General features: G+C 32.9%; 2 protein-coding genes across 2 annotated transcripts; both read right to left on the minus strand.

Moving 5' to 3' along the window:
• Positions 1 to 6,337: 6,337 nt before the first annotated feature.
• LOC132747055 (uncharacterized) lies at positions 6,338 to 8,644 on the minus strand. Its single transcript, XM_060736363.1, has 2 exons — positions 8,446 to 8,644; positions 6,338 to 8,206 (listed from the first exon to the last, which is right to left on the minus strand). Exons 1-2 carry the CDS (start codon positions 8,585 to 8,587, stop codon positions 7,626 to 7,628), a joined length of 723 nt encoding a protein of 240 aa, XP_060592346.1. The 5' UTR covers positions 8,588 to 8,644; the 3' UTR covers positions 6,338 to 7,625.
• A 1,284-nt stretch (positions 8,645 to 9,928) lies between these two features.
• LOC132747056 (short-chain collagen C4-like) lies at positions 9,929 to 11,472 on the minus strand. The gene is made up of 2 exons (XM_060736364.1): positions 11,061 to 11,472; positions 9,929 to 9,936 (listed from the first exon to the last, which is right to left on the minus strand). The coding sequence occupies exons 1-2, from the start codon at positions 11,470 to 11,472 to the stop codon at positions 9,929 to 9,931; spliced, it is 420 nt and encodes a 139-aa protein (XP_060592347.1).
• Between the last annotated feature and the right edge of the window lie 3,919 nt (positions 11,473 to 15,391).

Consider the following 15,391-nt stretch of genomic DNA (forward strand, 5'->3'; position numbering starts at 1 on the left):
TTTTGTCAGAGTTATATCCCCTGACAAAGTAAAAAATGAACATTTCAATTTGTGTTGCGCGTATCACGAAATTTTGAAGAAATGTTAGTCAGCATGTGTAGTTTTGCACCTGAGGTTTGTTTTTGCATTTATCCAGTATTTCTAGAGAAATAGTCCTTGATATAGTAAAAATTTGCATTTTTCAACTTGTGGTGCACGTAGATCAATAAGTACTTTACCTAGAACAGAAATGAATGCCAGCATGTGTTGTTGATCAACACGCTTTGCGTAAGGATTTATTTCAAACACTTTTTTAGAGTTTTTGCTTTTGGCTAAATAACATTTGCAATTTTGAACTTGTGTCACGTAACCCAAAAAGTATTTGACCCAGAGTCATGAAACTTTACCGAAATGTCGGTAGGCATGTGCACTTGTCCTTAAATTGTTCCAAAATGTTATGTCACGTGTAGCATTCACGGTGCTTGAGATAGTATCAACAACATATACAGGAATGTTGATCATATAAAGCTGCGCACTTTGTGTTTTACTTGTGGATTAATTTAGTTATTTCCCTTGACTAAATATAAATTTTCAATTTGTGTGGCGCGTAGTACAAAAAGTATTCGACCGAGCGTCTTCGTCAGCATGTGCAGTTGTTCACCTGGGGGTTGGTTTGTGTATATATATATATTGATAATTCCTAGAGTAATTGTCCTTAATTTAGTAAAAACCATTCCTAAATGTTTTGTCACGTGTACCTCTAAAAGGGCTTGAGGTAGTATTAACAAAATTTAATAAGAATGTTGCTCATTTCAAGCTGTGCACTTAGCGAGTGTTTAATCAATATTCCATAGGCTTAGCGTATCCTTTTACGTATATTTGGACAAACGCAATATGTAAATTTACGTAAGTTATGTTTCACTTAACAGAACGTGCAATTTAAGCCAGAATCAAATGAGCGTAACTTTACGTTTAAAACTACTGTGCGTAGCTAGGAAATTTTAGTGAAACGCAAAGAAAAAAACATAAATTCTGCTTATGCAAAAAGACACTTTCAAACTCGAGTTACGGTTAAGAAAGCACGTTCGTGAAACGCACCCCTGATGTTTTTCGTGTGGATTAATTTAATTTAATTTCGCTACACGTTACATTATAATCGATCTGAAGTCATTTTAAGCCTCTCACATGTCCAAAATGTTCTTGGCGCTGAGGGGACTACCACCCCCTTCAAACCCCCAAAACAGAAGGAGGCACATCCCCTTTCAAGCAACCCCTGATGTATCTTTTAGATAGGGGGCCGTGCCAAAAAAGTGTTTTCTTTTAAATTCAAGAAGGAAGATGTAAATACATGAATAGCTCAAAATATGCTGATGCTCTTTGACATTATTTGATGATATCCACATTTTAAGACTGGGTGTCCGGAACTTGATATCCTTGCTCAATGTACCTAGACCTTTAGTGCAAATTTAACAACCAAGCAGTGCATTGATTATTATTTCAAAGAACTGCAGCATACGTACAGCTTTGATGATCGTCCAGAAAGGGTATATAACGTAGACGAAATAGGATTAAATACTGAACATAACCCTCCTACTGTAGCATCTGGAAGAATTCATATATTTCAGATTCAGGCATTGAAATTGATGTAACCTTAACAGGGTGATGTATTGCGAAGGACCAGCAAATACCCTCTTACTTTGCTTTCCCTTAGTATTGGACGAATTTGGGCTTATTTGCAGATTTAGCACTGTGTAATATCCGACGGTGTCTGTGAGGTTGAAAACGATATAACAAAACGCAATTGCTCAATCATATCAAGAAAAAGATAAATACTTGATTACATGGTAAATGTTTATTAGCGTATGTTAAACCTTAATGCTAAATTCAATGAGTCTCTATTTACTAATGTGTTGGAAAGGTGAGAAAAGTTGCCATCACACATTTGCCGTTCGAGAAGCATTCAAATAGAAAGACACGATTATAAAGAATAAATCATCGTCTTTCATAGTCGTATTACCAAACATGATTGTCCATAATGGCTTTTATTTATATCAAGGGAGGCGAACTTTGTTTCCTTTAAATAGAAAGCAAGAGATATACTAGATTCTGATGACTTGATTTTATGTTTTAGGTAACAAATATTTAAGCGATTACCAACAAATTCTTTTAAAGCAAAGGATCATTACTTGACGTACACGAAATATGACTGTATAGATTTTTTTACATTAAACATGTACAATAGTTATTGTTGCAAGTCGGCGCAAAGGAAAATAAACAAAGTCTTTTAGAATTTCACTTATTTTTACGACATATCGTGTTCTTTTTACTACCTAGTGCAGAACATATTTATTTTGTATATTCTGCTAGCGGAACTCCACCGATGTTCACCCCAAAGAAAGCCTTTAAAATATTATTTTCTTACATAGATAAACTAGCGAAGGGGGAGGGGCTCTGGCTTTAGTTAAAACGGCGAGGTATGCATAAGATATTGCTGTAGTTTTGAATTGAAAAACGTATTTCTCAGCAATTCTTTGCCCAATTTGAGTTAAAAGCGTTTAAACGCTTTCCTTTTTATTTAATTGGAGAAAGATTAATATCTGTTTACCATGCACGTTGAAGAAAAAGATGTAGTAATTTAAATGATGATCTGTATAGAAATCACTTAGCAAACTCCCCTGTTTGTGAGTTTTGTCATATCGAGGAAGATGCTGAACATTTCTTTTTTAATTGTAAACTTTATGGTGTTCAAAGACTCCAACTTTTCACTTCCACTCGCCCTTTTCATCCATTAAGTACAAGTACTCTCCTTTATGGAAAAGAAAATTTATCAGTCGAGGAAAACTCTTTTTTATTTCATGAGGTTCAAAAATATATAAAAAAACACATAGATTTAAATAATAAGAAATAAGTACATGTAAAAATAACAATCACTGTTCCAATTTTAATTCTGACTTCTAATTCCCCTTATAAATGACATATTTTGACAGCCATACAAGCCATCACATACTGCAAGTGCAGGAAAATTACTGTTATTTTTTATATTTAAAAAATTGATAAGCAATTTTTTTTCTTTTAAATTTGATGTCGAATTCTATTGCTACTTTGTTTTTTGTAACCGCCTTAATATTTGTAATTGCTCATGTGTATAGTGTTTAAAGATGTTTTGGTTTCTATATCTTATAATGCTTAAGGGAAGGACAGTTACTAATGTTGCTAGAACTTGTTGTTCAACCCTTTTGCCCTTTGTTAAAAAATGTTGTTCTGTGTTAATAATGTTCTAAAATTGTATTCAAAGAGCAAAAAAGATATTATTAAATTAAAATATGTATTCAGGAAAAACACCCCAAATGATCAAAAATCTATAACAGTGAGAAGTTATTGGCCCATAGTTACATCAAATGATACATATATCTCGATAAAATATTTCCGGTCCAGTCAAAAGTCCTCCGTGGTGGCTCTTTTAAGCCTTTTAGGGAGAGTTCGAGCACACAGCACAAGTGATCTGTTTTCCCGATTCATAAGGCCGCCATTTCAATGAACCATATACCGTTTTAACAAAGTAAAACAAGGCCCAACTGTTATTCAATGGGCTTGAATATTTTGCAGCAGTTTGATTACCGTCGAGGCATATATGTATTCGGTTCTTATACCTAATGGCTATGATATCTAGCTATCAATTAACCCCTGTATTCTATCTTGAAGTTGTCTGGGCAATCATCTCTTCTAGGAATCATGATGATGCTTGCACGTGGAATATGACAAACAACACATGGAATTCCATGTCTTGCTAATTTGTCCCAAAATGCTGTCAAAAGTTTTGTATTCGGCACCATATATTAGTGCCTTTATAGTGGTAGTGATATTTTGGCTTCTTAGACAAACACATATGATTAGCTGCTGCACAAGAGTGCGTCTAATGCGACCCAGCAGTATATCTGTCGTAAACAGTCGTAACTCCAGGAGGACAAGAAGACCGTCCCCATCTCGTGTATGTGACAGTGGCTTGTTGTTTACTAAAACGTTCTAGTTTGTCCTTAATAGCTTAAATTCAAAAAGTTATATAATAAATCACTTGTATCATTAAACAGTGGAAAATTGAAATATCTGCAAACAAGAATACAAAAGAAGAATGACGTTTGTAACAATAAATTTAATAAATATAAATGGCCCGTTTGGATGAAAAAATCTCCACATACTTGCGTTAAAGCATATGCAGTTTATAATTTAGATATTGCAACATTCCCTCAAAAGTTAAAAAGCATTTTCTAGAATGTTTGAAGAATTCTCAAGGTTTTGGTTTTCGATAACTAGTGCCGTTTTTATTGTCAAGAATTTAAAAGCTATTCACAACATTATCTACATTTCAACTTGCAAGAATAAGACAAAACGCAAACGATTTACTTTATGTAAAATCTTTTGTGTTTTTAGGACAATTTATAGATTTTGTGTCAGACCATCAGGTTTTTACCAAATGAAAGATATTATGCTATGATTATACGATAAACGCCATTCAAATTACGAAATGATTTTGTGCAGATATAGTTACAAAATTAGTACAATATCAGCGTACAATACAATCACAATAAAGTTATAAAATAAATTGTATGTTATCATTATACCATACGAAAACATATATAGATAGCATCACGCTCTATGTTTTCCTAGGGGATGTCAAATGTTTATTTATATGGTTATCAAAAGTATTTAGAGAAAGTATATCAAAGAAAAATGTGACAAAAAGTTGGAAAAACCATCACATGGTATGGACTGGGCAAATAAACATCTATGTCGAAGAGACTTGTATAGGAAAATGCGTTTAAATCATTTTTTGCACCGAATCGGGGTAGCGTAGACCTATTGGATTTCTTTAGATACTTATAAATCATTCAAACGTTATAAAGTATAACCAATGAATTCAAATATATTCCAACAGAAATAGAATACGTATGCCTTTAAGTAAATGAAAAATAAAACTTGCACAAATCATATAAATTAAAGTGAAATACAATCGAGACTCTATCATGGAATGGACTTGATAAAAGTTGACTATAATACTTGTTGTCCAAAATATTAGACCAAGAGTCATAAGATTGACAAAACAATGCAGTGTGGGGGCACCCGTGTCCTATGGACATATTTCTAGTTTGTTATTGTTTTGCAATTATGTGAAGTACATCATATAATCTGTTCATAACTAAAGGTATAAAACATTTTTTTTTGCCTTTAATTACAGGTAGCGGCACAAAATTAATATTAGTTTATTTCTTTTTCAAACAAAGTGCGTCTGTTATTGGTTTGACTTCCTGTAGAATTAACAGGAAAGGACTGAATATAAGAGGAATTTTCATTTGTCATTTTAAAAATTACTAATGAAATCGGTGAAGTACGTTGCTTATTCTACATTAAAATGTAAAGGACAGTTCTAACCATTCTAAAATATGTAAAGGATAATTCTTGCCATTTTAAAATAATTTTTAGGATTGATAAAATGTAAAGGAAAGTTTTGTCACTATTTTATTAAATGTAAAGAATAGTTCTAAAATAAAATGTACAGGAATGAGGATAATTCATTTAGGTTAATTTGTTAATGATTATAAGTAAAAAGTACATCTTTAATTGAAGTTGTTTTTCTTTGAAAAATCATCAACATCAATATGCTATAATTTAAATTCAATGTTTTCAAAAGGGTCATTTTCTTTATACCTATAAGAAATAATTATCATGTCATTGTTATGAAAGCATTACTTGCATTTCTTTTTGTATTGAAAACTTAAAAATAACATACTTTTGCATATTAAACAGTTATACTTCGGCCGTGTATCTTTTTGAAAGATATTTCCAGTTTACCTATATATACATTACGGATTTCGGGATTTCCCCCACCTGTATTTCCATTTAGATGGGTTTTCTTTTGAGATCCGTTGTTATTCATGAAACCAGGTTAGAGTTACTGTCTTTCAATTAAAAATGATGACCAAGCAAGTTAACATGAGATGTATCATTCGGTTTTGACATGAAACGCAATGAATACAATATAGTTTAATTCAGTTTTTAATCAGTTAAAATAGAAACCATTAGCCATTTTCCAACATATATATGTTATATATGTACATATCTTTATTGTCTGATTAGGACATCAACGTTTTTCTAAAATTTCTGTAAACAACATTCGTATGCAATGGATTTTAATCATCACACAGAATATATTACATTAATATAATAATGCAATGTACAGTAAGTTTTCACTTTGCATGTGTATATATAAAGACATAAACGATTAATAATTTGACGATATTATAAAGCATATATTAAATATTAACTTTTACACAATAACTTGTCATTTTGCACAAACAATTATACAATTTGTGCATTAACAATCTTCAATACTTTCCCTTACACTAGCTTACATATATTTTAAATTTTGCATTTCTGAATGTAAACCAATACAAATCTAATATGTATATATTAGAATCAAATCAACATACAATGTACATGGATGAGTAATATTCAGATAAAAGCATGTCATCAAGATGCATATACATTTAGCGGATATTCTCCCCCACACCAATGATTCGCTATTTTAAATCATACTTTAAATTAAAAGCTATATCACTATTATTAGTAATGTCATGGGAAATGTAAAAATATGTATAACTTTATATAACTGTAATGTTTTTTTCGACTATTGAGTCTTTTTGAACAGACGAGCGTTAACACTGCATACGTAAGTAATTATGTCTCAATTGGGGGTATATTGGACAGCGTCGGTGTGCCAGTCTTGGCCATTGCAAAGGAAATATTAGGGCTAGGAAACAGTAAACAGAATAAAAACAAACACAATGTCATTTTGTTTCGTAACAATACAAAAGGACACTGCCTTTCCAACAAAAATATTAACAGGATCGGTCCCTTGTATTCATTTTCTATCATGTCCGTCAATTGAGTACACCTTGTCAAACAAGTCGATGACCCATACTTGTTTTGAGATCACTTTGTCAAAGGTCCAAATGACCATGTCCACAAAGACCTTGTCCATCGAACAACTGGAGAAGGTTTAGGTCTACTGCACAGAGATTTAGTATAGGAGTTTGTCATATACGTCTCTAACATATTTTGAGTCAGTTGATGGAAGGTTAAAGTGCAAAGGAAGAAAACATGTGTCTTCAGTACTAAAATTTGGTAAAGAGGCTGGTCATGGCAAAAACCACAGCCTGAGAGATAGGGAAATCGTTAGGAATTAGTGTCCGGCCACATGCAGAGAAATTGGTGATTAGTGGTAAGTTATCCAAGAAAACCGGTCAGATAGACCGACCGCCAAAATAAGAACACAAGTGTTGGGCAAGACAAACAAACTTTGTATGTGAATTTTCACTATAACGGTATTTGTTTGGTTGAATACGATATATTACAACGACATTGTTCAGTTGTCAAGAAATAAATTAATATCTGTTATTTTTGTTTGCATGCATTGGTTAATCTTTATTAGCGTGTTAAAACCTTTATGCAATATCCAATTAGTGTATGTTTGCTTTTGTGTTCTGAGTATGATAAAAGTGTCAGAAAAGCTGCAATACAGAAATATAAATCACTAAAATTTTCCGTTCGAGTCCAGTACAAAACCTTAGTGGTGACTCTTTAAAGCGTTTTTAAGGAGAGTACGAGCATACAGCGCACGTGATCTGTGTCCCCGATTCATAAGGCCGACATTTCAATGAACCACATACCGCTTCAACAAAGTAAAACAAAGCTCCATCTCGATTAGCTTGGCTTGAATATTCGGCTGCGATTGAATTACCGTCGAAGCATAAATATTCTGTTCCTGCTTGATGTTTATACCTACCAGCCATCAAGTAACCCCTGTATTCTAATTTGAAGTTGTCTGGGCAATCGTCTCGTCCAGGAATCATGATAATGCTCGAACGAGGAACATGACAAACAACACATGGGATGTCATGGTTCACCAATTTGTCCCAAATACTATCATGAGTTTCGTATTCGGCACCATATATAAATGTCGTATACCTCGGCTTTTTAGAGTGATAGTGATATTTTGGTTTCTTAGACAAACACATATGATTAGTTGCTGCTCCTGTTTGCGTGTAATACGACCCAGCAGTAAATCCGTCGTAAACAGTCGTGGCTCCATGAGGACAAGAAGACCGCCCCCATCTCGTGTAGGTGTCAGTGGCTTGCCGTCTACGTAGACCTTCGAGTGTGTCCTTGACAGCTTTAATTCAAACAGTTCTATTCATCATTTGTATCATTATAAAGTGGAATTTTAAATATTTACAAACAAAAATACGAAAGAAGAATAACGTTCATAACAATACCGTATATTTAAATAAATATAAATGCCCCGTTTGAGTGGATAATATCTGTATATTTCTTCAGTTGAAAATGATATGTTTAACTGTCTATATAATTTATTTTTATATTTATAATATAAATGTTATATACAACACTTACTTTTAAGATCGTTTCTTAGAGATGCAACACTCCCTCCACAGTCAATAAGCATTTCCAAGATCTTTGCAGCATTCTCAAGATTTTGAGTTTCGGTAACTTGTACCGTCTTTATCGTCAACAGTGCAAAAGTTAGCCACAACATTATTGACACTTCCACTTGCGATTCTTTTGCAATAAGACAGATGCGTAAATGCTTTACTTTTTGTGTAAAAGCTTGTTTTTAGGACGATTTAAAGATTCCGTGTCAGATCTTATAGGCTAACACAGGCACAATTTTTACCTCTTAGTTTGATTTTTGCATTCAATGTTCTGTAAATGTCCTCAAAATAAAAACACTAGGCAGTCATAGAACTAAACTTTTCTTCTTATAAACAATAAAATGGTGGTTTCCTAACTTGACCCACGTGGGTCATGTAAGAGCATTAATACTTCACAATAGTTGCCATAGTGAACTCTGAAAATGTTTTTGTTTTAAGAACATGTCAAATGAATGGCTTCAAACAATATCCACAATATCTGGTATTGTAACTTTCAGGCTTTGTTTTAGTCACATGGCTTGATATACAACTACTCGGTGATTCTGTTGGCGTCTTAATTTCGTTCAATATATGTAGATATATTTACGCTTCAAACACAAAATATTTAGAACTTTGACAGGAATGTATGCTGGGACCTTTAAAAAATCACTTAAGTCTGATTGAGTACATTTAATTTTTTAAAACTGTTGTTTTTTACAAAATGAATGCGCTATGAACATTATTTAAAGTTCAATATATAGTATCAATAAGAATATAAGTCCCAAAGACAATGTTAGCGTCGTTAATCATTTAGCATTGTTTTCTGATGATTCCGGCAATCTTCGGATGACTACGAACAATCGTCGATGTGTTCCGGGTGAGTGTTTGAGACAATAACTTTATCTAAAATTCCCTAAAAAAAAAAGTTTTCAAACATTTGTAAAGAAATACGCAACACATCTGCTTAAATCTATGTAAGGGAGTTATTTTGTTTTCTTCCTGTTTGTGGAAAATTCTCTTTGTTTTGTGCATATTGTTGATAATTGATATAAACCCTTTCAATACAATCACAATAAACATTTGTTAACATGATACTATAAGTTGGTTGAAAGAAAATATCCTCACGCTGTACATGTGCCCTTTGGGATGTCAGATGTTTATTAATTCAAATGCGAAAAACATATCAAAAGGAAATGTGACAAAAAGTTTGATACACAATCACGTGGATTGTTTTTACTGAGTTATAACAATATCAAAGTTAGCACTGTTCGCAAGGGCGGTGGGGTTGTTGTGGTCGCCAAAAGGCATCTATGCTGACATAGACTTGTATAGGAAAATGCGTTCACGTCATTTTTTGCACTAAATCTAGATATGGTAGAACTTGCGTATCTTAAATGCAGCATTACCAATTGAATATCTTTTGAATCTACTTTAATCATTCACACCTTATACCATATATCAAAAGATTATATAACTGAAATAAAAAAGACAATACTCTATTCTACAAATGAATTTGTATTAGTGAAATATCCTTGTTTTCCGATACATATATATTATTATCTAAAATGATACATGCTTGCAAATTGCAAAAATAGAATATGTTTTAATCGTGGTTTAAATCAAAATTGTTTTTCATTTTAAGTCTTCATTTCCGCGATATAATGAAATAAACTAAACCAGAAATCCCCAGCATTGTTTTTATTTATAATATTTAGCAAAAGTAAGACTGAAATGCCATATTTGGTCTGTGTAGTCCTTCTTTTGTGTACAAGATTCCAATCCGAATATTGATAAAATGTCCGAAAAATTGTGACTGAGATTGTAAGGAAAAATCGTTGTTTCTTAGTATATAGATAAAACCTCCGTTATTAGACTCACCAGTGTTTTTTCCTGAATATAGAACAAAATTAAAATTTTCTCCTCTCTATGAAAATATTCACCATTTTAAGAAAGCACAAAAGAAAAATTATTAATTTTTTACAGACCTTTAAACGACGAGGTTCATTGCTATGAAAAATCAACGCTTTTCTCGCGACTGCACAATTTGCGCCTGACAAAAAGAGCATCACCCTACATAAAAATGTAAAAGAAGTTCATAGACATTTCCGAGTAAGTTTAAGGTAAAATGTAGAAATTATATAAAAACGATTTAAACAAAAACACGAAGGACATGAAGGCTGCTTTTATAGGTTTGTGGCTTTTATATGTTTTTGGCAAATACTGCAGTAGAAAGTCTTGGAAAATACGATTGTTAATGAATTCCCCTTTCATTGTTGATTCACAGGGCTTGAATTTTCTGCAGCAGTTGGATTACCGGGGCGTCCGTGGCCGAGTGGTTAAGGTCGTTGACTTCAAACCACTTGCCCCTCACCGCTGTGATTTCGAATCCCAACAGGGACTTTGGATTCTTTCATGTGAGGAAGCTATCCAGCTAGCTTACGGAACGTCGGTGGTTCTACTCAGGTGCCCGTTCGTGCTTGAAATAATGCACGGAAGGGCATCTGAGGTCTTCCTCCACCAGTAAAGCTGGAACGTCGCGATATGACCTATACTGTGTCGATGTGACGTAAAACCCAAAACAAACAAAAGTTGGATTACCATCGAAACATAAATATTCTGTTCCTGCTTGATGAGTATGATGACCAGCCATCAGGTAACCCCCGTATTCTAACTTAAAGTTGTCTGGGCAATCATATCTTCTAGGAATCATGATGATGCTCGTACGAGGAATAAGACAAGCAGTACATGGTATATCATGTTCCTTCAATTTGTCCCAGATACTGTTATGTGTCTCGTATTCGGCAACTTTGGTTTTTTTAGAGTGGTAGTGATATTTTAGCTTCTTAGACAAACAAATTTGATTAGCTGATCCACCACTGTGCGAGTAATGCGACCCAGCAGTAAACCCGTCGTAAACAGTCGTGGCTCCCGGAGGACAAGTAGACCGTCCCCATCTCGTGTATGTGTCCGTGACTTGTAACTTACTTACACGTTCGAGTTTGTTCTTCATAGCATAATTAAAACAGCTGTATTCATCATTTGTACCATTAAACAATGAAATTTCATTTAAATTCTAGTTAAGATGTTTAAACCAAACTACAAAACCTGAATGGCGCTGATAGCAATACCGCATATTCTTTTTTAATTGATATGATTTTAGGTTGAAATACATGGCTGACTGGATAACCGAAGTATTTTTCACCTCAAAGATAGTCGTTTGAATATTTAAATTATGCAATTTCGTAACGTAACGGCGTAGTGTGAAGTACAGAAAATCGACATCTGTGTGCATATTTCTTCGATAAAAAATGATATATTTTTAACTGTATTTATAATTTAATTATATTTATATTATGAGTCTAATGATATAGATGTTAGATATAACACTTACTTTTAATATTGTTTCTTAGAGATTCAACACTCCATCCACAGTCAAAAAGCATTTCTAAGACTTTTGAAGCATTCTCAAGTTTTTGGTTTTCGGTAGCAAGACCCGTTTTTACGGTCAACAGTGCAAAGGCTAGCCACAACATTATTTGCACTTCTACTTGCGACCACTTTGCAAAAATAAGACAAAAGTGTGAATGTTTAACTTTTGGTGTGAAGTTTTGTTTTTGAGGTCAATTTAAAGATTTTGTGTCAGATCTTAAAGCTTTCACAAAATGAATGCTATGAACGCTATTAAAATTTGAAAATGATGTCGTGCAGATATCAGTATCAATAGAAGTATAAGGTCTGAAGACATTGTCAGCGTCGTTACCCATTTGCATTTTTCCGGCTCATTCCGTATATGTTCGGATGACTATGTATAGTCGTCAAGGTGTTCAGACTGAGTGCATGAGACAATAATATTTACGAATAATCATTAAAATTATTTTGTAATTTTTTTTAGAGAAATTCTCAACATAACTGCTTTAAAATATAAACCTTTATTTTGATGGGAGATTTTCCTGTTTTTCTTCCTGTTTGTGAAAAAATCTCTTTGTTTTTGTACATATTGTTAACAATCTGGTATTAACCTTTACAATACAATCATAATAAACTGATGAATATAATTATGATTAGTTACCATAATACTATCAGTTGGTTGAAAAAAACCCTAACATCAAGCTGTATATGTTCTTCGGGATGTCAGATGTTTTATTAATGATTGTCAAACATACTGGAAGAAAATACAATCACGTGGTGTGCTGTTTTCTACAGAGTAGTAACAATATTCAGACTGGGCACTGCTCTAAAGGGCGGAGGCTTGTGGGGGTATAAAACACGACTTTTAGGTTAACCAATTGAAAGTAGTTCACGAAAAACAACTGCCAGCATTTTTCTAATAAATGTTTAATTTGACAAAAGCAGAACAACAAAAAACAAGAACAAAACACACACAAAAAGATTAGAAAAAAATGAGAAATGATAAAGGCGCTATAATTACGTTGATTATAATTCGATTTATTCCGAAAACTGACATTCATCTCTAAATTCAGCGGCATAAATAATTTCAACAAATCAGAGCTTTATAGTATGATGGAGACTCATGACCACAGTTTTGTTTTTTCCTGTGACTTAAATAACCGATAATTCTAACGATGTCAAAAATATATAAATAAATAAACAACAAAAAACAAACAACTTATCAGTTATATTGAAAACACAGCATTTAAAATCATTTATTAATTAATGTAACACATCATGTTAATAAAATATTGCATTTTTAGAAATTTGATTTGATCATTTTACTCAAATTCAAATGCCTATAGAAGTATTGCTCTTTCTGATTTTTTGCATATAATCAAGCATATTGCACGATAAGAGATTTAATGAAATTTGAAATAAATTCCGGAACAACTGCGTAATATTTCAATAAGGTACAAATAGGTACATGAGGTAACCGTAAAACTATAAAGGATTTGGCCTTTTTTCATGTATTTTTCTGTTGTTTTTATATTATAAACATGTCAAGCATTAAAAGACAAATCATGTTAACGAACTCATTAATCATCTTTTTTACCGAACTGCAAGAACACAAATCTGTCGGTCATTTATCTTATTATTTAATTTCTTTCTTGATTTATTGTGTATTCGGAGTGCATCTTAAGCGAGACGAAATTTCTTTACCATCTTTCAAGACAGCAGAGCGGAATTGAGTCGACCGTTCAATAGATGAACGGATTACATAAAGAATTTATAGAAATAAATCGGCTAATTGTTTCTGTAGCTCGGCTGAAACATTAAGTGACATATTTACTGTCGCAAGCCAAAAGAGCATACCAGGAACTGTTGTAAGATTAAGTACAGAAACAATAAGAATGAAAGTTATTGTTGCATAATATATGTTTGCTTCAGATGAAGATGCTATGGTAGGCTGAATCATTCTGTTTAATTTAAGAATGCATAAGACGGTGGATATATTCGTACCTACTAAGAAGACTACTAACATGATAACCCCACCGACTATATATTTAAATTTGTACTCATTCATTCCTGTGTTGTTCACTTTATTGCAGAATTCCACGGGCTTTAAACCATGGCGATAGGTGATGACAAGCACTGACGAGCAAACAGTTCCAACGCAAATTAAAATGTTACCTATAATCATGAAAAATGTAGCATGTTTGTGCCATATAGTAACCGGTGTGTCTATATATTTCATAATCTTGTACCTGAGTATGCTAATCATAAAGCAATTTACTTTCTGACAATGTAACTGATAACTGGAGAAGAATAAGACCAATGGTACAGAAGGCATAATATATATCAGTATGAATGGTAATGAAAAGGTGGCCAAAATGAGGAAGTGCCATTGCTACTCCAGAGAGAATGTCTGTAGAACATAAGAAAACAAGTTGTTGTAAGAACCCTTTTCCACCTATACAGTTTCTATGCCTCAACAGTAAGCACATTGTAGAAACATTAAGGACGGTGATACAGCAGTCAAGACCAAATGAAATATTCGTAAATGTCCGTTCAGGTGCTGGTTTTAAGTCTTCAGTGAAGTTCCAAAATCCACTCAGATTTTGATGATTTGTAATGTTTTCCTGATCCCTATCCATATCATTTATTATTTGAAATACAGCTGAAATGTATAAAACAATAGCATAATACGTTTTCCAATAAACGTTACTTCTTATTTTCTATAACTGAACATATCAAGAAGATCTGCAGTTCAATAGCCCCATTACTATTAATTTATTTTCTTATTTGACTTTTATATTAGCGTATTATTAAATTCATTACGAACTTGAATCGTGGGCTAATTGTCTAAAAATGAGAGAAATAAGACTTCCTAAAGAACGTCAAAACCGCAAAATTGAACATTGCAGACTCGGTATGATTGAGCCCGTACATAGACAGTACTCAAAATATCATTTCACCGTCCCTGTCCCCTAACACCGACTTAAGCTGTATTGAATTTTGAAAGATCTGCATATGTGTTCCTGTGGCGGTTATTATAGAACCTTCAATATGAAACGTCAGTGCCATCTACGTTGAAAAGCCGACGCACTTTAAACAGCTGTTTAACATCTGACAAGCTTTTACTTACTTTGAAAACATTGGTTATCACGTGTTTAACATATCTCAGAGCATTTCAAAGGCATAATGTGCCAAAATACTTGTATAAAATAATTTTTATTGTATATTTTCTTCAAATCTAAATGCGAATGCACAAAATTATGCTCAACGGTTTGAACAATTTATTAACATCCATAATTCATGTGTTTTTAGAAAAGTCATTCTATGTTATAACTTCTTTGAGAATCGAACATGAAATTCTGGAAACATATTATTTTCCCGTTATTTAACATTATTAAAATATTTTGCCATTTTGAAAATAAAAAAATCTATGAATAACAACATGTTTCGCATCTTATTTGAAATTTAAGTTACTTTTAGCATGGTCTCGACACTTGCTTTGTTAGGTTATCATTTAAACA

Source organism: Ruditapes philippinarum, unplaced genomic scaffold, assembly GCF_026571515.1.
Source record: "Ruditapes philippinarum isolate M1 unplaced genomic scaffold, ASM2657151v2 ctg13051_1_1_1_1, whole genome shotgun sequence".
NCBI lineage: Eukaryota > Metazoa > Mollusca > Bivalvia > Venerida > Veneridae > Ruditapes > Ruditapes philippinarum.

Excerpts from the sequence above, each read along its gene's own strand:
- LOC132747055 (XM_060736363.1), bottom strand. The coding sequence starts at position 8,587 with ATGTTGTGGCTAACTTTTGCACTGTTGACGATAAAGACGGTACAAGTT. Across the intron at positions 8,207-8,445 it reads TCTAAGAAACGATCTTAAAA|CTGTCAAGGACACACTCGAA; the intron begins GTAAGTGTTGTA and ends TTTGAATTAAAG.
- LOC132747056 (XM_060736364.1), bottom strand. The coding sequence starts at position 11,472 with ATGAAGAACAAACTCGAACGTGTAAGTAAGTTACAAGTCACGGACACA.